The following is a 27,372-nucleotide window of genomic DNA, read 5'->3' as shown; positions in this document are numbered from 1 at the left end:
AAAATAAGTTGAAAATGCTCAATAAAAAGCTTTGATTTACAAAAAAAAAACCATAAGTGAGTTACTGATGAGCATAGCACCCACTAGTTCAGCCTATTATCTAGGTCTAGAAGATTTACTATATGACTTAATCTTTTCTTGTAATGGATTCCTTTGCTTTTTTAGGCAGAACTCTTTCAACTATATTTTGTTCATGTCTACAAAAAATGATTTTTTAAAGTCATAAATTTGAGGATCACCTCGGCCATTATGGATTTGCTTGTGGTGCACAGATATTTCAGTATCAATGATGGGACATGGTATTTTTAGTTTCTAGTAAGTGTTTTCTTGTATTTAGTTCTGGCTTGAACAGAATAATATAACATTTAGGAAGAAATATACATCCCAGCAGTCCAGCGTTAGAGGTCAGGATGGCGAATATCTCCACGGCCACCATGTATTTCCCTCTGGTGCTGAGATAAGCCGGGATCATGGCTATCCACACACTGCAGAACACCAGCATGCTGAAGGTGATGTACTTGGCCTCATTGAAAGTGTCCGGTAATTTTCGGGCTAAGAAAGCCAAAATAAAACTAACAGTGGCCAGAATCCCCATATAACCCAGGACTGAGGAGAACCAAAGATTTGACCCCTCGTTACACTGAACCATGACCTTATCATTATAAGTTTGTGTGTCCACCTCCTGGAAGGGAGGAGAGAGAGTCACCCAACACATACAGATGACAACCTGGACAGAGGAGCAGGTCAAGAGCACATAATTAGGGACCTTTACCCCAGTCCATGTTCTCCACACACTTCCGGGCTTGGTGGCTTTAAACGCAATGTAAACCATAATGGTCTTGGCCAACAAAGAGGAGACAGATATGGAGAGTAGTATTCCAGTAGAGATCTGACGTAACATGCAGGTTCCATCCACTGGACGACCAAGGAACAAGAAGACACAGAGGAAGCTCAGCATGATGGAGATCAGGAGAACATAGCTCAGGTTCCGGTTATTTGCCTTAATGATTGGAGTCTTCCGATATAATACAAATATTCCCAATATAAAACCAGTCACAATAACAAAGAACACGGATCCAGCAATCACAATGGCTGATATCTTATCTTCTGTGTAAGACAGAAAATCCACACGTTTTGATTTACACTCAGTTTTATTGTCATTGGGCCATTGGTGATCAGGACATTTCATACAATTTTCACTGTCTATAAAGAGTAAATAATAAAAAAAAATCAGATATTATAGCTATAGTGCGACCAAAAGGGGATTCAGATCACCTGATATTCCAGATTATTAATATTAAACTAGAATGGCCAAAAAAAAGTTTGTAGATCCCATGATGCCTCCACACAGTATGACCGGCCAGAGCTGGATCCATCCCTACTTGCTGCGAGTGCACTATGATTATCCTCCCCATCTACATTTTGGTAGATAAGATGATAGGGAGGCTGAGCTAGGAGCTTCTTACCCACAACTGTGTGACAGGAACCAGTCTTACTATTATAAGTAACTGTGATACGAGCTTCTGCCCCCGGTGAGGAGTCCATACAATTTACATTCATATAGCACAAGGAAGATGGGGGCTGCCTTACAGATTTTTTTTTATCAGGGCCCTAGGACTTAGAATTAGATCTACAATAATATTCTATTATTCTATCTATTATAATATGGAATTAGTAATACTGACCAGTTCTATTTGATATTTCTCCTTCAGAACATGGTAGGCAGCCATAACAACATAGGGTTTTTCTACGGTTCTGAATCTTTCTACTTCCTGGTAAACAACTTTCTGTGCACCAAGCTTTTGGAATCTAATAGAGAACGATACAAAATATATTTATGTAAATTAAATAAACTGGTAGCCCACATGGTAACAGATTAAAAAAAAAGATTATTTTCCTACCTATAGACAGGAGAGGGGATGGGAAGGCAGAAGCAAGAAACTTAAACATGACAGCTGCATCAGACTACACAGGACTGTTGTGTTCCATTCAGATCTCTTGGTAATAATAATGTAACTGCCCAGAGAGAATAATGATGTCTGATTGTTATCCTGTTCCTCCAGTGGAGGCCCAGTTCTTCCATAATACTCTATAAAAAAAACTACATCTCCTACCGTTCCCATCAGCCTTGGAACAGGAGAAGATCCACATGGAGACCATTACCATAATTGAACAATGAAGAACATTTTAAAGATTTGCCAAATTTGGTTCCAACCACTTTAATTCCCGCTCACCTCATTGTTGATGGTTTTCCATGTAATTAAACTTAGATTTACAAAAGTTCTGTTATTTTCTGATGAATAAGGCCGGAAGACACCGACCGGAACTCGAAGCAATCTTCCATTGCTTATTATATTGTTGTAGAAGGAATATTTGGTTATCAGTTCTCCAGCCTCATTATTGACACTGTGTCCCCGGTAGACCACACGCTTCAAATTGCGTCTTAGCTATGAGTAAAAAAAAAACTTTTTAGTATTAATTTTCCAAGTACCTTATATTCTCGAGTATAAGCCTAGTTTTTCAGCACAAAAAAATGTGCTGAAAACCCAAACTCGGCTTATACTCGAGTAAAAAATATATAGGTTTTACCAGGTTTTTGTGGTAAAATTAGGGGCCTCGGCTTATACTTGGGTCGGCTTATACTCGAGTATATACGGTATATCTATTCTATCCCCTACATTCAGAGGTGTCGGTCCATATCTCTATATGTTTGAAAAATCAAACTGTTTTCCGATACCAAGAAATAACCATCCTGCAAATGTTTTCTGTAAAAATATTATGTAAATGAGCTGCTTTCCAAATAGAAAAAGGACATCTACCATCAGATTTACTGATGGTAGATATCCCAAACATACTTGTTTGCTTTGATGATGTCCTGGCCAAAAGACTTTTTTAGGGCGCAGTACACAAGGGGTTGGATGAGGTGGAGCTATTTCTGTTTTGGCCTTCAAGGCCTTGTAAAGGGATTGACACAGCTAAGTCACATTTATAAATGTTCTAATTGAATTACTAAGTCCCACTAAATGTAGAAGCAGGTCTATGGTCCACCTGGTTTCTATAAGAAGCTTCATTCCCATACCAGTCATTAATGGACAGGTTTAGTGGATTTAGGGCTTTGGCCATTAACCATACGGCATCGTAGACCGGATCAAACATCTCATCAGATATAATATTCCATGTTCCAGGAATACTCTCCAACCCAGTGCAGTTCCTTAGAGAAATTTTATAGAATGCCTTATATAATTTATCTTTTTCTCTGTTCCCTGATAAGCAGTGAAAATTCACCATCCACAAACTCTGAAGTAATAAATCTTTAGGGCGTTTTAAAGGGTAAAATCCATCTATGAAATGCTGGTATTCAGTGGTGACCCATGATCTAGGCTCAAGTGACAAGCTGCCATTGAAGACCTTTGGATACTTCTTTAGGAGGACGATGTGTGGGGCCCAAGATGGAGCCCAAATTATGGTCATACCCTCGAGAAACTTCCTTATTTTAGTTCCTAATACAAGCTCTTGATAAGTCCCACACACGATAGCCACCTGGACTGAAAGCTTTCTAAGAATCCCATCATTCATTGGATCATCTGGTGTTTTTTTGTCCAAAGTTGTAAAAGTTTCAGTTGCTTCAAACCCAACACAGATGTCATGTTGTTTCAAAATTCGTTTTAATAGGCTTGCTTCTCTCTCTCCGCTCTCATCATTAGTTCCTATTATTCCGACCCAATTCCATCCAAAGTATTTCAGAAGTTTAATTAAACCTGGAAATGTCTCTCCATCATTCTGAATGGTCCTTAAAAAACGTGGGCTACTTGAAGATGAGAGTGTGGCTCCATAACTGATCTATGAGAGAGAAGGTCAAAATTAAAGTGTCAACTGTCTATATCAGTGATTTTCAACCTGTGTGCCATGTGCTCAACATGGTTGAGTGTGCCGCGGGGAGCCCCTGTGTAGCGCTGCCGCCGCGCCCCCGTGTTTTGGCCCCCATACTTACCTACAAGCCCTGCGTCGGCGATCCGCCTATCTTCTGTAGCTCCTGCACCGCGCGGCCCATGTCACGTGACTGACGCGCGGTGCAGGAGCTATAGAAGATGGGCGGATCGCCATTAGGAGAGAAGTTACGCGGAAGAAGACATCAAGGGTAAGTATATAATGTTATTAGTTGTATAAGGAAGGAAACTAGGGTCTTTTTTTATTAGTAAAGGGAAACTGCGGCTTTTTATTAGTTAAGGGGGGCCTCTAGGGCCTTTTAATTAGTAAAGGGGGGCCTCTAGGGCCTTTTAATTAGTAAAGGGGGGCCTCTAGGGCCTTTTAATTAGTAAAGGGGGCCTCTAGGGCCTTTTAATTAGTAAAGGGAGGCCTCTAGGGCCTTTTAATTAGTAAAGGGGGGCCTCTAGGGCCTTTTTATTAGTAAAGGGGGCTTCTAGGGCCTTTTAATTAGTAAAGGGGGCCTCTAGGGCTTTTTAATTAGTAAAGGGAGGCCTCTAGGGCCTTTTAATTAGTAAAGGGGGGCCTCTAGGGGCTCTTAATTAGTAAAGGGGGGCCTCTAGGGCCTTTTAATTAGTAAAGGGAGGCCTCTAGGGCCTTTTAATTAGTAAAGGGAGGCCTCTAGGGCCTTTTAATTAGTAAAGGGAGGCCTCTAGGGCCTTTTAATTAGTAAAGGGGGCCACTAGGGGCTCTTAATTAGTAAAGGGGGGCCTCTAGGGCCTTTTAATTAGTAAAAGGGGGCCTCTAGGGCCTTTTAATTAGTAAAAGGGAGGCCACTAGGGGCTCTTGATTAGTAAAGGGAGGCCGCTAGGGTCTTTTAATTAGTAAAGGGAGGCCGCTAGGGGCTCTTAATTAGTAAAGGGAGGCCGCTAGGGGCTCTTAATTAGTAAAGGGAGGCCTCTAGGGCCTTTTAATTAGTAAAGGGAGGCCGCTAGGGGCTTTTGATTAGTAAAGGGAGGCCGCTAGGGGCTCTTAATTAGTAAAGGGAGGCTGCTAGGGGCTCTTAATTAGTAAAGGGAGGCCGCTAGGGGCTTTTAATTAGTAAAGGGAGGCCGCTAGGGGCTCTTAATTAGTAAAGGAAGGCCGCTAGGGGCTTTTAATTAGTAAAGGGAGGCCGCTAGGGGCTCTTAATTAGTAAAGATAGGCCGCTAGGGGCTTTTAATTAGTAAAGGGGGGCCTCTAGGGCCTTTTAATTAGTAAAGGGAGGCCGCTAGGGGCTCTTAATTAGTAAAGGGAGGCCGCTAGGGGCTTTTAATTAGTAAAGTGAGGCCGCTAGGGGCTCTTAATTAGTAAAGGGAGGCCGCTAGGGGCTCTTAATTAGTAAAGGGAGGCCGCTAGGGGCTCTTAATTAGTAAAGGGAGGGGGCGCTAGGGGCTTTTAATTAGTAAAGGGAGGCCGCTATGCGCTTTTGATTAGTAAAGGGAGGCCGCTAGAGGTTTTTATTAGTAAAGTGAGGGCGCTAGGGGGTTTTTTATTAGTAAAGGGAGGCCTTTTATGACTGTTTTAGTGTCATTTTGTGCTATTTTGGTTGGTGGTGTGCCACAGGATTTTCTAAGTATAAAAAGTGTGCCGCGGCTCAAAAAAGGTTGAAAATCACTGGTCTATATGACCAAGAGCAAATAAATGTATCACATCATGTGGATAAGTATGAGCTGTATTTCACGTGGGCATAGGGATTAGCGGACCCGTGTGGTGGTGGTGAGATTTAGGGCCAGAGGCATAATGATCGCAGTCACAGATTATGTAGTTCCCAGATATTGCACTATAGATTGTATTACAGACGAAATCTTGCGCCAAAACGCGCGTCGAGGATCCTCTTACACCAGACTTGGACTGATCACTGATCATGGGTAGGTGCAATACATTCTTCTTTCAGTGATATTGGGCATGTGCAATATGTTATAGCACCTTACTGATTAACAGACCCCACTATATCTAAACATGCGGTCTGTTTAGAAGTAACACAATCTATAGTGCAATATCTGGGAACTACATAATCTGTGCATACTCTTAGCACCTTATTTAAAGCACCTGTATAATCTCCCTGATATTAACCATCTTATGCACCCTGCACTTTCCGAGCTGCTTTTAATGCTTTTTAATGTCTGATATATCCATTTTTGCTCTTTAGCAGTCCCATGTATCACCCCGGATCATCTGGTTGTAATTTTGTAACTTTTCTTGTAGTGTCCTTGTTTCCCTTAAATTATTATCAGCCTGCAAACTGTTTTTAAATGTTTATATGTGTTTTTTCTTTATATAATAAAGGTATACCATCACATATAAGTCAGGTAAAGTGGCTTTCTTTTTCTAAACAGGTTTTACAATCCCAAGGATCCGTATCTGCTACTGGGTGACCTTCCCAGCACTATCGCCCAGCAGTCCTAAGAGATTGATGCCCAAAAGGAACTCTTTGCCACTCTTCGGATGATTGCCTCCCAGCAGCAGGCTCCTGCGGCTCCTGTTGCTTCTGTCTCCCAGACATGTTTTTTGGCAGCAGACTCTGGATCAGATTTTTTGATGCCTAACAAATTTGATGGCAACCCCAATTTTTGCAGGAGCTTTGTTGTCCAGTGCTCGCTGCACATCAAACTGATGTCATGCCAGTTCACCACCGAACGCTTTCCCAGTTTCCCAGAGCTACACCAGTGGCGCCTCAGCCTCCGCAGCTTCCCAGAACTGTTCCTGCGACGCCTCAGCCTCTGCAGCTTCCAAGAGCTACTCCAGCGGCGCCTCAGCCTCTGCAGCTAGCCAGAGCTGCTTCAGCGACGCCTCAGCTTCCGCAGCTTGCCAGTGCTGCTCCGACGGTACCTCAGCCTCCGCAGCTTCCCAGAGCTGCTCCAGCGGTGCCTCAGCCTCAGCAGCTTCCCAGAGCTGCTCCAGCGGTGCCTCAGCCTCCGCAGCTTGCCAGTGCTGCTCCAGTGGCGCCCCAGCCTCCGCAGCCAGCTAGTGCTGCTCTAGTGGCATCCCAGCCTCTGCAGCTTGCCAGTGCTGCTCCGGTGACTTTGCAGCTTTCCAGAGCTGCCCCGGCTTTTCCAAAAGCTGCTCCAGAGCCTCTGCAGCTTCCCACGGCTGCTCCGGTTACTCCGCAACTTCCACCGGCCTCCCCTGAGGCCGCTCCAGAGTATCCACCGGCCTCCCCTGAGGCCACTTCAGAGTCTCCACCGGCCTCCCCTGAGGCCACTCCAGAGTCTTCACCGGCCTCCCCTGAGGCAGCTCCAGTGTGCCAAGAGCCGACCCAGCCTGCGGCTTCCCAAGTCTTCTCGGTGCCTGCTCTCCTCCTAAGGTGTCTCATCACCAAGAAGAATTGGAGGAGGTGAAGAAAGAAAAACAGCGCGCTGAAGAAGAAGACAAGAGGGGTCCTAAGGGGGGGGGGGTGGTGCTGTCACCGGTGACCCCACGATCCAGGTCTCTTGATCCAAGTTGTGGATCGTAGGTACCCCCTTGCTCCACCGTGTGCCGACTCTCCAAGAAATTAAAGGGCCAGCGTCCTCCTTATTGGCGCTGGCATCCCGGCTTTGCTATAAATAGCCTGGTGACTCCCAGCATCCCCTGTCAGATCTTCAGGTTATTCTAATGAAGAGAAAGCCTCCCTGAGCATTTCCAGACGCCTCCGTGTTCCTGTGGTGTTCCCATGTTTCCATGTTCCTGTGTTCCTGTGGTGTTTCCGTGTTTCCCGTGGTGTTCCCATGTTCGTGTAATCCTGTGGCGGTCCTGTAATCCTGTGGCGGTCCGGTTATCCTGTGGCGGTCCGGTAATCCTGTGGCGGTCTAGATATCCTGTGGTCTTCTGAGGTCCTGCCAGCTGTCCTTCCAAGGTCCTGCCAGCTGTCCTTCCAAGGTCCTGACAGCCGTCCATCCGAGATCCTGCCAGCCGTCCATCCGAGGTCCTGCCAGCCGTCCATCCGAGGTCCTGCCAGCCGTCCATCCGAGGTCCTGCCATCCCGAGGTTCTGCCATCCCGAGGTCCTGTCATCCCGTGGTCCTGCCTTCCCGTGGTCCTGCCTGCCCTGTGTGCCTACCTTGGCTGCCACCACTGGCCTAGTCACACCCGTGGAGCAACCTGGTGGCTTCCCATCGCAGTGAGACCATCCCGCTTTGCGGCGGGCTCTGGCAAAGACCAGGAGTCCACTTAGACTTTGCTCCCGTGTTGCGGCTCGCATCTTTCTCTCCCGCGGTGGTCCAGGAAGTCCACAGACTTTAGTCCCAAGGGACTATTCCCACAGACTGTGACACACACTTTGTGCTTGCTTTACATTTAGGAACACTATTCAAGCAGAGTGTGAACACAGCTGGAGGCCACATTCTGATGATTATACGTTTACAAATCGAATGCATTGGGCAAACACATCACCAAACGCATAAATATTTTGTAAATGGAGCTGACGGAGATCGCCAGCAACGAGGGGTCCAACAGAGGTTCCTCAGACACCGTCAGACTCCCCCAGTCTCGTGATCTGTGGGGGTCTCATCACTGAGACCCCCACTGATCAGAAAGTTAGGCCCAATCCTCTTTAATTAGTAAGGGAGGATCATGAACATTTAATTAGTAAGAGGCCGCTGGATGTTTAAGAAGTAAGGAAATGCGGTTGCACATTTCATTGAGAAGAGGCTGCTGGACATGTTATCAGTGAGAAGAGGCTGCTGGACATGTTATCAGTGAGAAGAGGCTGCTGGACATGTTATCAGTGAGGGGAGGCTGCTTGACATTTAAGTAACAAGGAAAGGCTGTTGGACATTTTATCAGTGAGGGGAGGTTGATGAACATTTAAGTTCTCGTGATCTGTCCGGGTCTCATCACTGAGACCCCCACCAATCAGCAAGCTAAGCCCTATACTTTAGATAGGGCTTAATTTGTTTGGTGGGAAAACCCCTTTAAATGTCCAGCAGCCTCCCTTTAGTAATGAAAGGTTCAGCCGCCCCCTTCATTAATGAATTGCCCAGCAGCTTACCCTCAGTAATTAAATGCTAATTATCCGTCTCTTATTAATAAAATGTCCAGCAGCCTCCCCTTATATGACCCAAGGCTGTGTCATTTGTGCAGACCTGTTACAATGTGTCAGTGGCACATATACTTTACTTTACCCCCTTTCCCTATAACTAATATAAAATGAATAAACAAATAACATCATTACATGTTAAGTATCTGCAACATCCTAAAAGTCCTGACCTATCACAGCTCCGTACACTGAACTATGACAAAGTTATTAGGGTCAGAAGATGGCGAAACAAATTTTAAAAAAATTCTGCATGTGTTAAAACACAATAAAACGTAAGCATATCTGGTATTCCAGTAGTCTTACTGACCGAAAGAATAAGGAGACTTGTCATTTGAAGATCAAAGTGAAAGTCATAAAGCCTGAAAGAAAACGGGGAAATGCGTTTTTTCACCAATTTGGAACTTTTTAACAACTACATGGCATGGAATATTTAATACTGTCACTTGGAAGTACAATTTGTCTGCTCTTGTAATCAATTTTATGATTGTCTTCCACGAATACAATTCATTTCCTCTCATGGACCTGCAGTCTGTGACCCCTCCATCCCTGGGCTTGGTCCCACCCTTGAGACTGTGACCGTTAGGCCCCTGAAAATACTTATCAATACTCACCAGTGGATATTTATGCACAGCCAAAAGTTCAGCTATCGGCAGAGTTGTGGTTGAACTCTGGTCCCCGATAAACCCGGTGAGTCTCCAGTTTCTTTTGCAGGAGTAATTAGGGACGGTCGCTCCAGGTCCTGATAACATCTGTAGGACATTTCTGATCGCTTTCATTGGATGAGCACAAGGGTCATAGATGTGATATCCCACGGTGAGGTTTGGCAATAGAGATTGGTCTTTGTTCAGTTGGTCAATGGTGAAAAGAAAAATTTGTAGATTTCGGTACAACTGGGACAGTGGTCTGAAAGCAGAAGAAGAGTATTATTACGGGTTTGTCCATAATAAAACCTTTTAGGTTCTCCTACTGGTAATTTACCGAATAAGGACCAGTCAGACATTATAAACTATAACACATCCTCATAAGCTCCCATAGTCTTATGTTTTGTTGTGAAATCAGTACTTTAGTGTGGGGTCAGGAAGTACAGGTGGTGTCTGACTTAAGGACACTCGACTTACAAACGACCCCTAGTTACAGACGGACCTCTCTGCCCACTGTGACCTCTGGTGAAGCTCTCTGGATGTTCTACTTTAGTCCCAGACTGCAATGAGCAGATGTAAGGTGTCTGTAATTAAGCTTTATCGATAATTCTTGTTTCCATGACAGCACAAAATTTTGAAATTCCAACTGTCACAGGGATAAAGAATTTTTATTTGTCTGGAGCTACAATAAAAAAAAATCTACTAGTTAGGACTTACAACTTAAGTACTAACCTAAAGAACCTATCCTGTGCATAACCCGGCGACTGCCTGTAAAAGATCTTTTTATGGAGACTTTGCCAATTAAGGACACCTTGCAGGCGTGTGGTGGCTTATAGGCATTGACGCTGCACTTGGGGATTCTGGGAAATATACAAATGTGTTTTCCAGGATGGGACAAGGAAAACAACACCTCTTTTAGCTACTTTGTTAGGCAGCCCCCTTATCACCAAGCATGACCTTAACCCCTGGGCGCACCTGGACGTTATAGTACGTCCCCGCGGCTAGATGCTAAGCGCACAGGGACGTGCTATAATGCCCTGCTTCTGGCACAGGCTCACAAACGGAGCCGGCACCAGAAGCGGTGGCTGTCAGCTGTCTATCACAGCTGACAGCGTGCGCCAACACCCGCAGCATGACCGCGGCATGTAAGTGTGTTTCCGATATGGATCAGATCCCCTGTGCCGCTTACCGGGGGATCCACTTCTGGGCAGCCCCGAGATCTGACAAGTGCCCTGGGGCTGCCCGATGTGCCTGACAGTCAGACCCCTTCCGGGTATAGTATTGTAGAGCAGTGTATTGAACTTGAACCAGCGATCAGAGCATCAAGTATGGAAAAGTAAAAACATGTAAAAACACTAAACACTACACATTAGAATAAATAAAACATAAATACATAAAAATGTAAGCCTCCAAAATGTCACTTTCCCATAAAAACACTTAATAAAGTATAAAAAACACAAATCGCCCCCCAGAATCGTTATTGGACCCGCGCGGTAAATACCGGAGGAAAAAAACACAAAAAACGTTCTGAAAAAAGATAATTTTTAATTAATATCTTTAAAAAAAATTCTCTAATAAGTGATAAAAAATGTTACGCACTCTAAAATAAGCACACTAAAAAGAACAACTCTTCTTGCAAAAAATAAGCCCCTAACCAGATTTGTCAGCCGAAAAATAAAAAAGTTATGCATATGAAAAGATGGTGATTAGAGATGAGCGAACATGCTCGTCCGAGCTTGATGCTCGGTCGAGCATTAGGGTACTCGAAACTGCTCGTTACTCGGACGAATACTTCGCCCGCTCGAGAAAATGGCAGCTCCCGCCGTTTTGCTTTTTGGCGGCCAGAAACAGAGCCAATCACAAGCCAGGAGACTCTGCACTCCACCCAGCATGACGTGGTACCCTTACACGTCGATAGCAGTGGTTGGCTGGCCAGATCAGGTGACCCTGGGATAGACTAGCCGCTGGCCGCGCTGCTCGGATCATTCTGTCTCTGGATGCCGCTAGGGAGAGAGCTGCTGCTGGTCAGGGAAAGCGTTAGGGTGTTCTATTAGCTTACTGTTAGGCAGGAGTGATTCTCAAAGAACCCAACAGCCCTTCTTAGGGCTACAATAACGTTCTACTTTTTTTATTTTAATTTGCATCTATTACCATTTTGTGAGGAATTAGCAGGGGGACTTGCTACCGTTGTGTTTAGCTCTTAGTGGCACACATATCCATAGCAAAGACCGAAGTGGGAAAATTCAGTAGGGGTTGGATTTCTATTAGGCACTAACTCAGTGTCATCTCATCTGGCATAGTAGTGTGCTTCCTTTGATACTTGGCTAGAAAATAGCCATAGGAGAATACAAATAGCTTCTTGAAGCCTACAGTAGCGTTCTATATATTTGATTTCTGGTTGATCTGCTGGTGGCTTTAGTTTCTGCAGTGCATGTACTTGCCAATTCTGAGCAATTTGTAGTGAGACTTGCGACCGCTGTGTTCTGCGCTTAGTGGCGCACATATCCATAGCAAAGGCTGAAGTGGGAAAATTCAGTAGGGGTTGGATTTCTATTAGGCACTAACTCAGTGTCATCTCATCTGGCATAGTAGTGTGCTTCCTTTGATACTTGGCTAGAAAATAGCCATAGGAGAATACAAATAGCTTCTTGAAGCCTACAGTAGCGTTCTATATATTTGATTTCTGGTTGATCTGCTGGTGGCTTTAGTTTCTGCAGTGCATGTACTTGCCAATTCTGAGCAATTTGTAGTGAGACTTGCGACCGCTGTGTTCTGCGCTTAGTGGCGCACATATCCATAGCAAAGGCTGAAGTGGGAAAATTCAGTAGGGGTTGGATTTCTATTAGGCACTAACTCAGTGTCATCTCATCTGGCATAGTAGTGTGCTTCCTTTGATACTTGGCTAGAAAATAGCCATAGGAGAATACAAATAGCTTCTTGAAGCCTACAGTAGCGTTCTATATATTTGATTTCTGGTTGATCTGCTGGTGGCTGTAGTTTCTGCAGTGCATGTACTTGCCAATTCTGAGCAATTTGTAGTGAGACTTGCGACCGCTGTGTTCTGCGCTTAGTGGCGCACATATCCATAGCAAAGGCTGAAGTGGGAAAATTCAGTAGGGGTTGGATTTCTATTAGGCACTAACTCAGTGTCATCTCATCTGGCATAGTAGTGTGCTTCCTTTGATACTTGGCTAGAAAATAGCCATAGGAGAATACAAATAGCTTCTTGAAGCCTACTGTAGCGTTCTATATATTTGATTTCTGGTTGATCTGCTGGTGGCTGTAGTTTCTGCAGTGCATGTACTTGCCAATTCTGAGCAATTTGTAGTGAGACTTGCGACCGCTGTGTTCTGCGCTTAGTGGCGCACATATCCATAGCAAAGGCCGAAGTGGGAAAATTCAGTAGGGGTTGGATTTCTATTAGGCACTAACTCAGTGTCATCTCATCTGGCATAGTAGTGTGCTTCCTTTGATACTTGGCTAGAAAATAGCCATAGGAGAATACAAATAGCTTCTTGAAGCCTACAGTAGCGTTCTATATATTTGATTTCTGGTTGATCTGCTGGTGGCTGTAGTTTCTGCAGTGCATGTACTTGCCAATTCTGAGCAATTTGTAGTGAGACTTGCGACCGCTGTGTTCTGCGCTTAGTGGCGCACATATCCATAGCAAAGGCCGAAGTGGGAAAATTCAGTAGGGGTTGGATTTCTATTAGGCACTAACTCAGTGTCATCTCATCTGGCATAGTAGTGTGCTTCCTTTGATACTTGGCTAGAAAATAGCCATAGGAGAATACAAATAGCTTCTTGAAGCCTACAGTAGCGTTCTATATATTTGATTTCTGGTTGATCTGCTGGTGGCTGTAGTTTCTGCAGTGCATGTACTTGCCAATTCTGAGCAATTTGTAGTGAGACTTGCGACCGCTGTGTTCTGCGCTTAGTGGCGCACATATCCATAGCAAAGGCTGAAGTGGGAAAATTCAGTAGGGGTTGGATTTCTATTAGGCACTAACTCAGTGTCATCTCATCTGGCATAGTAGTGTGCTTCCTTTGATACTTGGCTAGAAAATAGCCATAGCAATAGGATAGGATTGTTTGGTTCTAAAAACTCAAAAAAAAACAAAAAACACAAAAAAAAACAAAAAACACAAAAAAACACAAAAAAAAACAAAAAAAAGTAAAAAAAAAAAAAAAGTTATAACTCTCATTTTAAAAATGTTTAACCCCAGGGCTAGGGGTAGAGGACGAGGGCGGGGACGTGGGCGTCCAACTACTGCAGGGGTCAGAGGACGTGGTCCTGGGCGGGGTGAGACACCACCTGCTGATGAGGGAGCAGGGGAACGCCGCAGAGCTACACTCCCTAGGTTCATGTCTGAAGTTACTGGGACTCGTGGTAGAGCACTGTTGAGGCCAGAACAGTGCGAACAGGTGATGTCGTGGATTGCTGACAATGCTTCGAGCAATTTGTCCACCACCAGTCAGTCTTCCACGCAGTCCACCCATGTCACCGAAATCCCCACTCCTCCAGCTCCTGCACCTCAGCCTCCTCCCCCCCAGTCTGCCCCCTCCCAGGAAAATTTGCCATTTGAACCGGCATACTCTGAGGAACTGTTTTCTGGACCCTTCCCACAGTCACAAACCACTTGTCCGGTTGCTGCTGAGCAATTTTCCGATGCCCAGGTTTTCCACCAGTCACAGTCTGTGGGTGATGATGACCTTCTTGACGTAGTGGAAGTGTGTAAAGAGGTGTCCGACGATGAGGAGACACGGTTGTCAGACAGTGGGGAAGTTGTTGTCAGGGCAGGAAGTCCGAGGGGGGAGCAGACTGAGGGATCGGAGGATGATGAGGTGACAGACCCAAGCTGGGTTGAGAGGCCGGGTGAACACAGTGCTTCTGAGACGGAGGAGAGTCCTCGACCTGAACAGGTTGGAAGAGGCAGTGGTGGGGCCAGACGGAGAGGCAGGGCCAGAGCTGGTGCATCAGCGCCACTGTCAACTAGTGAAGCTCCCGTGGTGAGGGCTCTTGCGGCGAGGGCTAGATCTTCAGAAGTGTGGAGGTTCTTTAAGGAAACACCGGATGACCGACGGACTGTGGTGTGCAACATTTGCCAAACCAGGCTCAGCAGGGGTTCCACCACTACTAGCTTAACTACCACCAGTATGCGCAGGCATATGAATGCTAAGCACCCCACTCAGTGGCAACAAGCCCGTTCACCTCCGGCCGTGCACACCACTGCTCCTTCCCCTGTGTCAGCTGCTAGTCAGCCCCCTGCCCAGGACCCTGGCACAAAAACCCCATCGTCGCCTCCACGATCCTCCACAGCATCCACCAGCGTTCAGCTCTCCATACCCCAGACGCTGGAGCGGAAACGCAAATATAGTGCAACCCACCCGCACGCCCAAGCCCTTAATGTGCACATCTCCAGATTGCTTAGCCTGGAGATGCTGCCCTATAGGCTAGTAGAGACCGAGGCCTTTCGCAACCTCATGGCGGCGGCCGCCCCTCGGTATTCGGTCCCCAGCCGCCACTACTTTTCCCGATGTGCCGTCCCAGCCCTGCACCAGCACGTGTCAGACAACATCATCCGTGCCCTGACCAACGCCGTTTCTGACAAGGTCCACCTGACCACGGACACGTGGACGAGTGCTGCCGGGCAGGGCCACTATATATCGCTGACGGCACATTGGGTTAACTTGGTGGAGGCTGGGACCGAGTCTGACCCTGGGGCTGCTCATATACTGCCGACGCCGAGGATTGCGGGGCCTACCTCGGTCCAGGTGTTTCAGGCCTACTATGCCTCCTCCTCCTCCCACCCCTCCTCCACCTACTCCTCCGAACTACCATCCGTGGGCACGGCGCCATCAGTCGGTAGCTCTAGGCACAGCAGCAGTGCCGTCGCTAAGCGACAGCAGGCGGTGCTCAAACTGCTGAGCCTAGGCGACAAAAGGCACACCGCCCAAGAGCTATTACAGGGCATCACGGCGCAGACTGATCTGTGGCTGGCACCGCTGAACCTCAAGCCGGGAATGGTTGTGTGTGACAACGGCCGTAACCTGGTGGCGGCTCTGCAACTCGGCAGACTGACACATGTGCCATGCCTGGCCCATGTGTTAAATCTGATAGTGCAGCGTTTCCTCAAGACATACCCCAATCTGTCTGATTTGCTCACGAAGGTGCGCCGCATCTGTGCGCATTTCAGGAAGTCCAGCCCAGATGCTGCCACTCTCAGGGCAGCGCAGCGCCGCCTCCAACTGCCCGCTCACCGACTGTTGTGCGACGTGCCCACGAGGTGGAATTCAACACTGACCATGTTATCCAGAGTTTACCAGCAGCGCAGAGCGATTGTAGACTGCCAGATGTCAACTTCCACCAGAACTGGTAGTCAGGTCAGTCAGCTTCCTCAAGTCTACAATGAGGAGTGGACGTGGATGTCTGATATCTGTCAGGTGCTGAGTAACTTTGAGGAGTCAACACAGATGGTCAGTGGCGATGCCGCCATCATCAGCCTCACCATCCCGCTGCTTGGCCTGTTGAAAAACTCTCTGGTCAGCATGAAGTCGGAAGCTTTGCGCTCGTCACAAGAGACGGGGGAAGAATATTCCCTTGTTGATAGCCAAAGCACCCTGAGGTCTGTTTCTCAGCGCATATCGGAGGAGGTGGAGGTGGAGGAGGATGAGGAGGAAGAGGAGGAGAATGTTGGCGAGACACAAGAGGGGACCATTGTTGAGTCCTTCACTGTTCAGCGTGTATGGGCAGAAGAAGAGGAGTTGGAGGAGTTGGAGGAGGAGGAAATGGACAGTCAGGCCAGTGAGGGGAGTGAATTCTTACGCGTTGGTACTCTGGCGCATATGGCAGATTTCATGCTAGGCTGCCTATCCCGTGACCCTCGCGTTCAAAGAATTTATTCCAGCACCGATTACTGGGTGTTCACTCTCCTGGACCCACGGTACAAGCAAAATCTTTCCACTCTCATCCCTGCAGAGGAAAGGAGTGTGAGAATGCATGAATACCAGCAGGCCCTGGTGCACAAGCTGAAACAGTATTTCCCTTCTGACAGCGCTAGCGGCAGAGTGCGTAGTTCTGCGGGACAAGTAGCGAGGGAGAGTAGGCGAGCAGGCAGCTTGTCCAGCACTGGCAAGGGTACGCTTTACAAGGCTTTTGCCAGCTTTATGTCACCCCAGCAAGACACTGTCACCTGTCCCCAGTCTCGGCAGAGTAGGGCTGATCTTTACAGAAAGATGGTGAGGGAGTACGTAGCTGACCATACCATCGTCCTAAATGATCACACAGCTCCCTACAACTACTGGGTTTCAAAGCTGGACATGTGGCACGAACTGGCGCTGTACGCCTTGGAGGTTCTTGCCTGCCCTGCCGCTAGCGTCTTGTCCGAGCGGGTTTTCAGTGCAGCTGGTGGCATCATCACCGATAAGCGTACACGCCTGTCGACTGACAGCGCTGACAGGCTGACGCTTATTAAAATGAATAAAGGCTGGATTTCTCAGAATTTCCAATCTCCACCAGGTGAAGGAAGCTCAACCTGAATAATTGATCCACTCCTCCTCCTCCTCCTCATTTTCCTCCTTCTCCTCCTCTTTGTACAGTAAAGCAGAGGAAAATGGCTATTTTTTGACAGGGCCCACTGGCTCTTGCTATAGTACTTCATGCATTTAATTTTTCTGGAGGGCCACCTACCCGGTCCTCTGTTTGAAACAATTTTTTGTGAGTGCCACATACAGGCACTCAATCTATTCCATTTTTCTGGAGGGCCACCTACCCGGTCCTCTGTTTTAAAAAATTTTTGGGACTGCCACATACAGGCACTCAATCTATTCCATTTTACTGGAGGGCCACCTACCTGCTCCTCTGGTTTGAAACATTTTTGGGACTGCCACATACAGGCACTCAATCTATTCCATTTTACTGCAGGGCCACCTACCTGCTCCTCTGGTTTGAACAATTTTTGGGACTGCCACATACAGGCACTCAATCTATTCCATTTTACTGGAGGGCCACCTACCTGCTCCTCTGGTTTGAAACATTTTTGGGACTGCCACATACAGGCACTCAATCTATTCCATTTTACTGCAGGGCCACCTACCTGCTCCTCTGGTTTGAACAATTTTTGGGACTGCCACATACAGGCACTCAATCTATTCCATTTTACTGCAGGGCCACCTACCTGCTCCTCTGGTTTGAACAATTTTTGGGACTGCCACATACAGGCACTCAATCTATTCCATTTTACTGGAGGGCCACCTACCTGCTCCTCTGGTTTGAAACATTTTTGGGACTGCCACATACAGGCACTCAATCTATTCCATTTTACTGCAGGGCCACCTACCTGCTCCTCTGGTTTGAACAATTTTTGGGACTGCCACATACAGGCACTCAATCTATTCCATTTTACTGCAGGGCCACCTACCTGCTCCTCTGGTTTGAACAATTTTTGGGACTGCCACATACAGGCACTCAATCTATTCCATTTTACTGGAGGGCCACCTACCTGCTCCTCTGGTTTGAAACATTTTTGGGACTGCCACATACAGGCACTCAATCTATTCCATTTTACTGCAGGGCCACCTACCTGCTCCTCTGGTTTGAACAATTTTTGGGACTGCCACATACAGGCACTCAATCTATTCCATTTTACTGCAGGGCCACCTACCTGCTCCTCTGGTTTGAACAATTTTTGGGACTGCCACATACAGGCACTCAATCTATTCCATTTTACTGGAGGGCCACCTACCTGCTCCTCTGGTTTGAAACATTTTTGGGACTGCCACATACAGGCACTCAATCTATTCCATTTTACTGCAGGGCCACCTGCTCCTCTGGTTTGAAGAATTTTTGGGAGTGCCACATACAGGCACTCAATCTATTCCATTTTACTGGAGGGCCACCTACCTGCTCCTCTGGTTTGAACAATTTTTGGGACTGCCACATACAGGCACTCAATCTATTCCATTTTACTGGAGGGCCACCTACCTGCTCCTCTGGTTTGAAAAATGTTTGGGACTGCCACATACAGGCACTATCCAAATTAAATTGTCTCCATAGCAGCCTCCACACGTTGTCTCCATTGCTACCTCCAAAAGTCGTCCATATAGCTGCCTCCATACATCGTCCCTTTATCAAACGAGGTGTGTCAGGCAGAAATTTGGGTTGTTTTCATGGATTCCACATCAAAGTTGTTAACTTTGTCGCCACCCTGCTGTGTTATCCACAAAATATACTGGCAAACTTTTACCATTTAGGGATATTATTTCAGCGCTTCTTGCGCATCTGTTTACATTCCCCTCACCCGGCATATCCTAAACTTATAAGAACGCTACTACACTTGATCTTATACAAAAGGTTCTTAGAAGTGCTGTTTGGGGAGTAGCCTAGAGACAGGGGCTTGGATTGGCGAAAGCTCGCCTGGCAGCGGAGCGCCAGCTCCATGCGCATCATGCGCTTCTTGCGCATCTGTTTACATTCCCCTCACCCGCCATATCCTAAACTTATAAGAACGCTACTACACTTGATCTTATACAAAAGGTTCTTAGAAGTGCTGTTTGGGGAGTAGCCTAGAAACAGGGGCTTGGATTGGCGAAAGCTCGCCTGGCTGCAGAGCGCCAGCTCCATCACAAGATCCAACTAACATAGTTGCAGCACCTTTAATCTACTACTAGTTCACTGCCTCCATACATGGTCCCCTTATCAAACGAGCTGTGTCAGGCAGAATTTTGGGTTGTTTTCATGGCTTCCATGTTAACTTTGTCGCCAGCCTGCTGTGTAATCCACAAAATATACTGGCAAACTTTTATCATGTACCGATATTATTTGAGCGCTTCTTGCTCACCTCCTTTGGTTCCTCTCTGCCACCCATTGGTTTGAAGCCTGAGTCCATTTAGGGTATGTCGCCATGACACTCTCTAGCCTGCTGCCGCTGCCTCTGCATGCCGTCCCCTATAGTGTCAGGGTCAATTATTAGATGTTTTAGATGCTATCTAGCTTCATTCTGTCACTCTGTCATGGCCATGCTGTTGCCCATAATTTTGGCATAATGGTGCGATTAAGCAGCCTCAGAGGCATCCATGCATGCTGCCCCTGCTGTTTCCTGTCCATTTCCGTGGTGTTTCCATCCTTTTCTGAGGTTCCCAGGTGTTTGGCCAAGCTTCCCTGTGCAAAACCTTGTTCCCCTTGAAAAATGCTCGAGTCTCCCATTGACTTCAATGGGGTTCGTTATTCGAGACGAGCACTCGAGCATCGGGAAAAGTTCGTCTCGAATAACGAGTACCCGAGCATTTTAGTGTTCGCTCATCTCTAATGGTGATGCTAAAATGAACAAGATTTTCTCCAAATTAGTTTTTATTCAGTACAATTGAATGAAATACACAAAATCCCCACATATTTGGTATTGCTGCGTCCGTATCTGTCTGCATAATAAAACAGAATTGTTATTAGATCCTCAAAGTGAACCCCGTTAAAAAAAAACTAATTTTTTATAATTTTTAATTAAAAACCCTATAAAAAATGCTCAAAAAAGTGATATAAAAAATGTTATGCACTCTAAAACAAGACCACTAAAAAGAACAATCCTTCTCGCAAAAAATAAGCCCTTAAACGGATTTTTGAGTCGAAAAATTAAAAAGTTATGCATATGAAAGACTGTGATGCTAAAATTAACATTTTTGCCAAATTACTTTTTGTTCAGTAAAAATGGGAAAAAAATTTAAAAAATCTATATAAATGAGGTATTTTTGTAATCGTGGCAACCCATAGAAAAATAAATAATATACTATTTTTATGGTATGGTTAACGGCCAAAAAAAAAAACACATAAAAATTTTCCTAAAAATTGATGATTTTCATTTCCTCCACCAACAAAGAGTTAATAAAATCTCACCTATTAGCTATAGATGCCCCAAAATTATGCACCAGAAAAGTGCATCTCATGTGGCAAAAGAAATAAGCCCCTATAGGTCCACATTAAAAAATGAAAAAAATTCTAGCCTGTACAATGTGACATAGCAAATCTGCTCTGGATGTTGCCTCCTTCCCTTCTATGCCCGGCCGTGTGCCCATACAGCAGGTTACCACCACATATGGGGTATCAGTGGACTCTGGAGAAATTGGGTATCAAACTTTGTGGAGCCTTTTTTCATTTAATCCATTGTAAATTTTTAATTTTCCACCCAAAATGAGTGTATTGTGAAAAAATATTACAATTTGTAGACTGCGGCTCCATTTTGTTTTAACCCCTATAAAAAAAAACCTAAAGGGTTAACAAACTTCTTAAAAGTGGTTTTGCATACATTGAGGGGTGTAGTTTCCATAATGGGGTAATTTACGCTATTATTTAGGCCTCTCAGTGTCAATTAGAAGTTGAGCAGGTCCATCTAAATACGGGTTTTGGTGATTTTACAAAAAATGTGAAAAAGAGAAATGTGAAATTCTGAGCCTCATAACATTCTAGTAAAATATGTGGAATCTTAAAAAACCATCCAACATAAAGCAGACATATGGGAAATGTAAGTTATGAATTTATTTGGGTGTTATGACTATCTGCATCAAAAGTAGGGAATTTAGAACGTTGAAAATAAAGAATTTTTCCAAATTTTGTTTTTTTTTTCATAACTAAACACAAAAGATTTCATCCAAATTTTTAAACCAATTTGAAGTACAATGTGTCACGAGAAAACAATCTCAAAATCTCCTGGATATCTCATAGCGTTCCAAAGCTATAACCACTTATAGTGACACCGGGCAGATCTGAAAAATGGAGCCACGTCCTTAAAGCCAAAAGAGGCTGAGTCCCGAAGGGGTTAAACCATTAAACCAATTGTAGACATCGCTGTTTCAATGTCTTTACATCTCTTCAGTACAGTGTAGGGAAATGGTTTTTTTGCGTTTTTAGATGCTTTTGACTGGGGTCAGGAAGAAAGAATACTTCTTATGGAGACATTTCCAAATAGAGAAAAGCTGAATACAGGCGGTCCCCTACTTAAGAACACCTGACTTACAGACGACCCCTAGTTACAAACGGACCACTGGATATTGGTAATTTATTGTATTTTAGTCCTAGGCTACAATAATCAGCTATAACAGTTATCGCAGGCATCTGTAATGAAGCTTTAGTGTTAATCCTGATTCTTATGACAACCCAACATTTTTAAAATCCAATTGTCACAGAGACCAAAAAAGTTCTGGCTGGGATTACAATGATAGTATATACAGTTCCGTCTTACATACAAATTCAACTTAAGAACAAACCTACAGACCCTATCTTGTATGTAACCCGGGGACAGCCTGTATATGGTTTCCACATGTTTGGTTCCCATCGGTGGTGGTGCGATGGCATGATGGTGTACGAGTGCATGGGAGCTGGACGGCAAAAATAAGCCTGTCCGGTCTAATCATACTGAGGAGCTATTGTAGATGGAATTTTTCTAAAGTTCAGTTGGTCAGAGGTAACAGCTGTCCATCTACATCTCTACAATGGACACCTGAGCCTAATAACTGGTGAAATAAGGTGGTTTGATCTTATAGGTCACATTTTCTTTAACATGATTTGGGAAGCCAGATAAATGTGGAAACCTACCTATGGAAGAGATGCCCTATAAGGAGAAGGTGAGTCTGATGTGGACAACGTTCTGCTAAGAAACCTTGGATTTATGAGGATTGTGGATGTTCAGCTTTATTCCAAACTCTTTAAGGTGACGTGCAGGGACCCTAATAATGTAACAGAGGGAGTTGGAAGCTACATATCTGCACATTATAGAGATGGCTCAGATCAAATTTACCCTATACATCTCTATATGGAATCTGTGGGTGGTATATTACTTGGAGAACCATAATACCATCATACACATGTGACTGTGTATTACTTCTCTAGACTGTGTTTTCTGTGTGCAGACAATGATGCAGGTTGTACTTACACCATACAGACTAGTGGATGCTGATGTGCCATTTCAGACACAGCAAGTGAACCCATAAGATAATTGACAGAGAATAATCCTCCAATGATGATGTCTCCATCCTGCACATATTCATAGTCCTCATAGGCTGGGACCAGCTGAATATGACAGGCCGATGAGCGGTCACTGATGATGGAGCTAACAGTTGGGACAAATAAAGAGGACAAGAAGAAGAGACTTGATAAAGATGGACATTGCATCAGTGGAGAATTCACAGTGTCACAGAGGAGACGTATCACAAGGTCTGTAGAGGGTTGAGGTGATGAGAGTCTCAGCAGTCGTCTTATATACAGTTTCGTATCACGCCTTTTCCATTGCTGTGACTATTCTTACTGTATGAAACCGCAGCAGTTACAAAAGAAGACACATTATTTTCTTCATCTTCTAATTTTATTTTAGCCATGAAGGAAAATTGCTGATATTATACAGAGAAAAATTAAACATGTGGAATCTATTCAAGTGGGGAGTACAGAGGAGTAGCCATACTTGGCCCTGAACCCCTCAAAATCCATAGGGACCCAAATTTTAAAAGCCAAAGATTTACTGTATAATTAGCTGTGGCACCTCAGCATTTCGGTAGGCTCACTCACCTGTCTGCGATCCAGCAGCGTGTCCTGCTATCCACCTCCTAGGAGGAGCGAGCGTCGGCTTCTCGAGCTTTAAAGGGCCAGCACACCGCTAATTGGCGCTTGCCACCTGGCAATCTAATAGTTTGTCAGGCTCTTCCCTAATGTCCAGCCGGATCTTTGTGCCCTGTGCCTTAGGGTAAACCTTGTTTCTATGCTCTTTGATTGTTTGGTGAATTCCCATTGTGTTCACGTTGTGCTTGCCCTGATCTTTCACTACGTCACTAACTCTGATCCAGTGCTGCCTATTCTGACCTCCTGCCTGTCTGCTCTACGACTCTGACAAAGTCGCACCTGTGGAGCCACCTGGTGGTACCACGCCACAGCAAGTCCGACCTGCTTTGCAGTGGGCACTGGTGAAAACCGGGTGCCACTTAGACTCCACTCCCAGGTGTTGGCTTACGTCATCATCCACGGGGGTACAGTGGGTCCACTACACCCGAATCTTGATCCGGCCATGGATCCCGCCAAGGTTCTGCTGTCTGAACTGGCTGATTTCACCACCGTCTTGGCCCAGCAGTCCCAGAAGAATTCCTTGCAGTGCCAGCAACAACTTGGTCAGCTTACCACCGTTATACAGCAATTGTTGTATTTCCAGCAGTAGCATCCTGTTCCTAAGGCACTTTCTATTACAGCAGCTACACTGTCTTCTACAGAACCCAGACTGCATTTGTCCATGCCGTCCAAATATGACAAAGATGCCAAGTCGTGCAGGGGCTTCATCACCCAGTGCTCACTGCACATCCACATTTGTCGTCAGTCTACTCTCCAGGAAAGGCTTTGCATTGGCCAACCCCCTCTGAGACAGGAACTGCTTGGTCACTGCCAACAGAATTCCGGTCTGTCTTTGAGGAAGCAGCCCGGGCATCTTCTGCTGAGACCGCCCTGTTGAATTTGCATCAAGGGGACTTGTCTGTTGGCAACTACGCAGTTCAATTCCATACTCCACTTTCTTGGAATGAAGCTGCCTTGACCACTACTTTAAAGACATGACCCGCCTGGCAGAGTAAAAGATGTGCTGTCTACATGGGACCTGCTGAGTGACCTCATCTCCCTGGCCACTTGGATTGATATCAGGTTCTTGGAGCGTCTAGACAAGCAGCGCCTAGAACAAATGCAGATCAGGATTCCCCCGCCTGGCTCCAGTTTTTCAAAGACCACCACAACTGCCCTCCTTGTCTGCTGTAGAGGAAGCCATGCAGGTGGATAAAATTCGCCTGAAACCCCAAGAGCGTTACAGATGACAGGAGAATCTATGTCTCTACTGTGCTAGCCCGGGGCACTTTCTCGTGATTTGTCCTCTCCGTCCTCAGCGTTCAAGGAAACGTATGCACCTAGGGTTTCTGGGAGGAGCATCTGGGCGAGAACAAAGCTTCTCCAAGTCTGAATATCCCTGTGCTACTCAGCTCTGGGTGTGGTACCCAGTTTCAAGCTTTAGCCTTCCTGGATTCCGGCTCTGCAGGAAATTTCGTGGATGCTGCCCTGGTCTCCTAGCATCAAATTCCTGCGATCCAGTCCGGTACTGCACCAAGCCTCTACGTCTGCAAATCAGGGCATTGTACACACAAAGACAGTCATTTTATGTGCTACCCTGGTCCACGTCTTCCGTCATTCTGCATCTTCTATGGTTGCAGCAACACGCATCCCTGCTCAACTGGCAGACTGGGGAAGTTTTCCACTGGGGACTAGAATGGCAGTCATGCTTTTTGGTGGTACCTTGTCACGTGTCCACCATGTCTTCTCCGATGTCCTCCAAGCCTCTGGTTGGTCTACCCTCTCCAATAAAGACTTTGCCAATGTCTTCTTGGAGAAGCAAGCGGAGACTCTGCCACCACACCGTCCCTACGACTATAGACCTGTTGCCGGGCACGTCTCCTCCACAGGGTCGGGTGTATCCACTTTCAGTGCCTGAAACCATGGTTATATCAGCCTATGTGAAGGAGAACTGGCAGAAGGGGTTAATATGCAAGTCCTCTTCTTTTGTCGGTGCAGGGTTTTGCTTTGTGGCCAAAAAGGATGGCTCACTCCGTACATGCCTAGACTTTTGCAGGCTTAACAAAATTACTCTGATGAACAGCTAGCCATTGCCTTTGATCATGGAACTTTTTGACCGCCTATGTGGAGCCAAGGTTTTTACAAAACTAGACCTACCTGGGGCGTATAACCTCATCCGCGATGGTAATGAGAGGAAGACCACCTTCAATACTCTTGATGGACACTTCGAGTATCTCATCATGCCGCTTGGACTCTGTATCGCACCAGATGTATTACAGGAGTTCTGACATTTTCAGAGACTTGCTATATACCTGTGTCGTGGTCTACCTGAACAATATCCTGGTGTTCTCTGCGGACCTCAAGTCCTATCAGGTTCAGGTACAACAAGTTCTCAGACATCTAATTGCCTGTATGACAAGCTCGAGAAGTGTCAGTTTCATCAGAAGAGTCTTCCATTCCTTGGTTACCTCATCTCTGACAAGGGACTACAGATGGATCCTGCCAAGTTATCTGTGGTACTTCAGTGGTCTCGCCCAGTGGGACTTTATGCCATGCAGATATTCCTGGGCTTCGCTAATTACTGCCGGCAGTTCATTCCACATTTCTCCTCCCTCGTGTCTCCCATTGTGGCATTGACAAAGAAAAACGCCAATCCTAAACTGTGGCCTCAGGCGGCTGAGGAAGCTTTCTCCAAGCTGAAGTCTGCCTTTGAAGTCAGCCCGATACTGAGAAACCATTCCTGCTCAAGGTTGATGCCTCCTCGGTTGTTGCTGGAGCCGTTTGCACCAAGAAAGGGCTCGAAAGGTCTAGAATGTGTTATTTTGTTATACATATAAGAAACTTGTCTGCGTTGGAATACCCCTTTAATGCTGATGCCCTCTCTTGTGCCTCTGACGTAATTGGGGAAGGGCCCATTCCTATACACATTGAGCAGCTGGTTGTTGCTGCTCCTGTGAACTTACAGCAGTTTCCTCCTGGCAAGACCTATGTCCGATCAGCTTTAAGGAGGAGAATACTAACTTGGGGACATTGCTTTCGTTCAAGATTTTGTGAGTTCCTGCGCTTCCTGTGGCCATAACAAGTCGTCACATCTCAAGCCAGAAGATCTGCTCCTGCCGTTGCTGTTGCCCAGTTGCCCATGGTATCACATAGCCATGGACTCCCATCTCCCATCTTCTTCCAGTAATACAGTCATCTGGTTGATAACAGATCGGTCTGCTGATGTTTCTGCCTTAGAAGAGTTGGTAGAAGACCTTTAAACCATCTGGGAACAGACTTGTCAATCTCTACTTCGGGCGTCCAAAAATTAGGCCGATAAGACACAGACCTCCCCAAGTTTTTTCTCCAGGTGATAAAGTGTGGCTCTCCTCCAGATTTGTCTGGCTGAAGATTCCCAGCCACGTACTTGAGCCATGTTTCCTGGGTCCTTTCAAGGTGCTGAGGTGCATCAGTCCTGTGGCCTATAAGCTGCGCCTTCCTCCCACTATTTGCATCCTGAACTCCTTCCATGTCTCTGTCCTGAACCGCTTCTCCTGACAGGTACCTCACCCTACTCCTGAAGGTGATGCCACCGATGTCTATGAGGTAAAAGAGGTCCTGAATATGAAGTCAGTCAGAGGGAAGCAGTTCTTTCTTGTCGTCTGAAAGGGGGTTCAGTCCAGAGGAGAGGTCTTGGGAGACTGAGGACAACATCCTGGACCGTGCACTTCTGCAGAGGTTTCTTCAGACCAAAAAGAGGTGGAGGCCGAAGGGTTGGGGGGGTGGGGTACTGTCACAAGTGGTCCTGCAATGCCCCCTCACGCCAGCAGCAGGTTCACTTACCTCTCCGCTACAGTAACATTCTCCTCGCTCCAGTGCACGCTGGCCATCTTGCAATTTATAAATAGCCAACCTCTTCCCTCATACCCTGCCAGATGTTTGTGCTTTCATGCCATTGAGAAAACTTTGTTCCGTGCGCTTAGACTGATTTCCCGTTGTTACCCCGGTTCTGTTCCTGATTACGCTTCTCTGCTGCCAACCATGACCTTCTGCTTCACCACTGACTAAGATCCCGTGCTGCCTGTCCCTGACTATAATTCTGCTCTACGACTCTGTACTTCGCTTTGACCGCCACCACAGACAAAGTCATGGCTTCAAGTTTCTCATCATCCCTTTTGGACTCTGTAATGCACC

The 27,372-nt window shown here is 46.0% G+C and overlaps 1 protein-coding gene across 1 annotated transcript; it reads right to left on the bottom strand.

Moving 5' to 3' along the window:
• Window positions 1–283: 283 nt before the first annotated feature.
• LOC140070272 (vomeronasal type-2 receptor 26-like) lies at window positions 284–24,817 on the bottom strand. The gene is made up of 8 exons (XM_072116624.1): window positions 24,796–24,817; window positions 23,943–24,090; window positions 22,541–22,717; window positions 9,594–9,885; window positions 3,049–3,840; window positions 2,235–2,447; window positions 1,686–1,809; window positions 284–1,203 (listed from the first exon to the last, which is right to left on the bottom strand). The coding sequence occupies exons 1-8, from the start codon at window positions 24,815–24,817 to the stop codon at window positions 284–286; spliced, it is 2,688 nt and encodes an 895-aa protein (XP_071972725.1).
• Between the last annotated feature and the right edge of the window lie 2,555 nt (window positions 24,818–27,372).

Source organism: Engystomops pustulosus, chromosome 7 (genome assembly GCF_040894005.1).
Source record: "Engystomops pustulosus chromosome 7, aEngPut4.maternal, whole genome shotgun sequence".
Lineage (NCBI taxonomy): Eukaryota > Metazoa > Chordata > Amphibia > Anura > Leptodactylidae > Engystomops > Engystomops pustulosus.
This window is presented reverse-complemented; position numbering and strand designations above follow the sequence as displayed.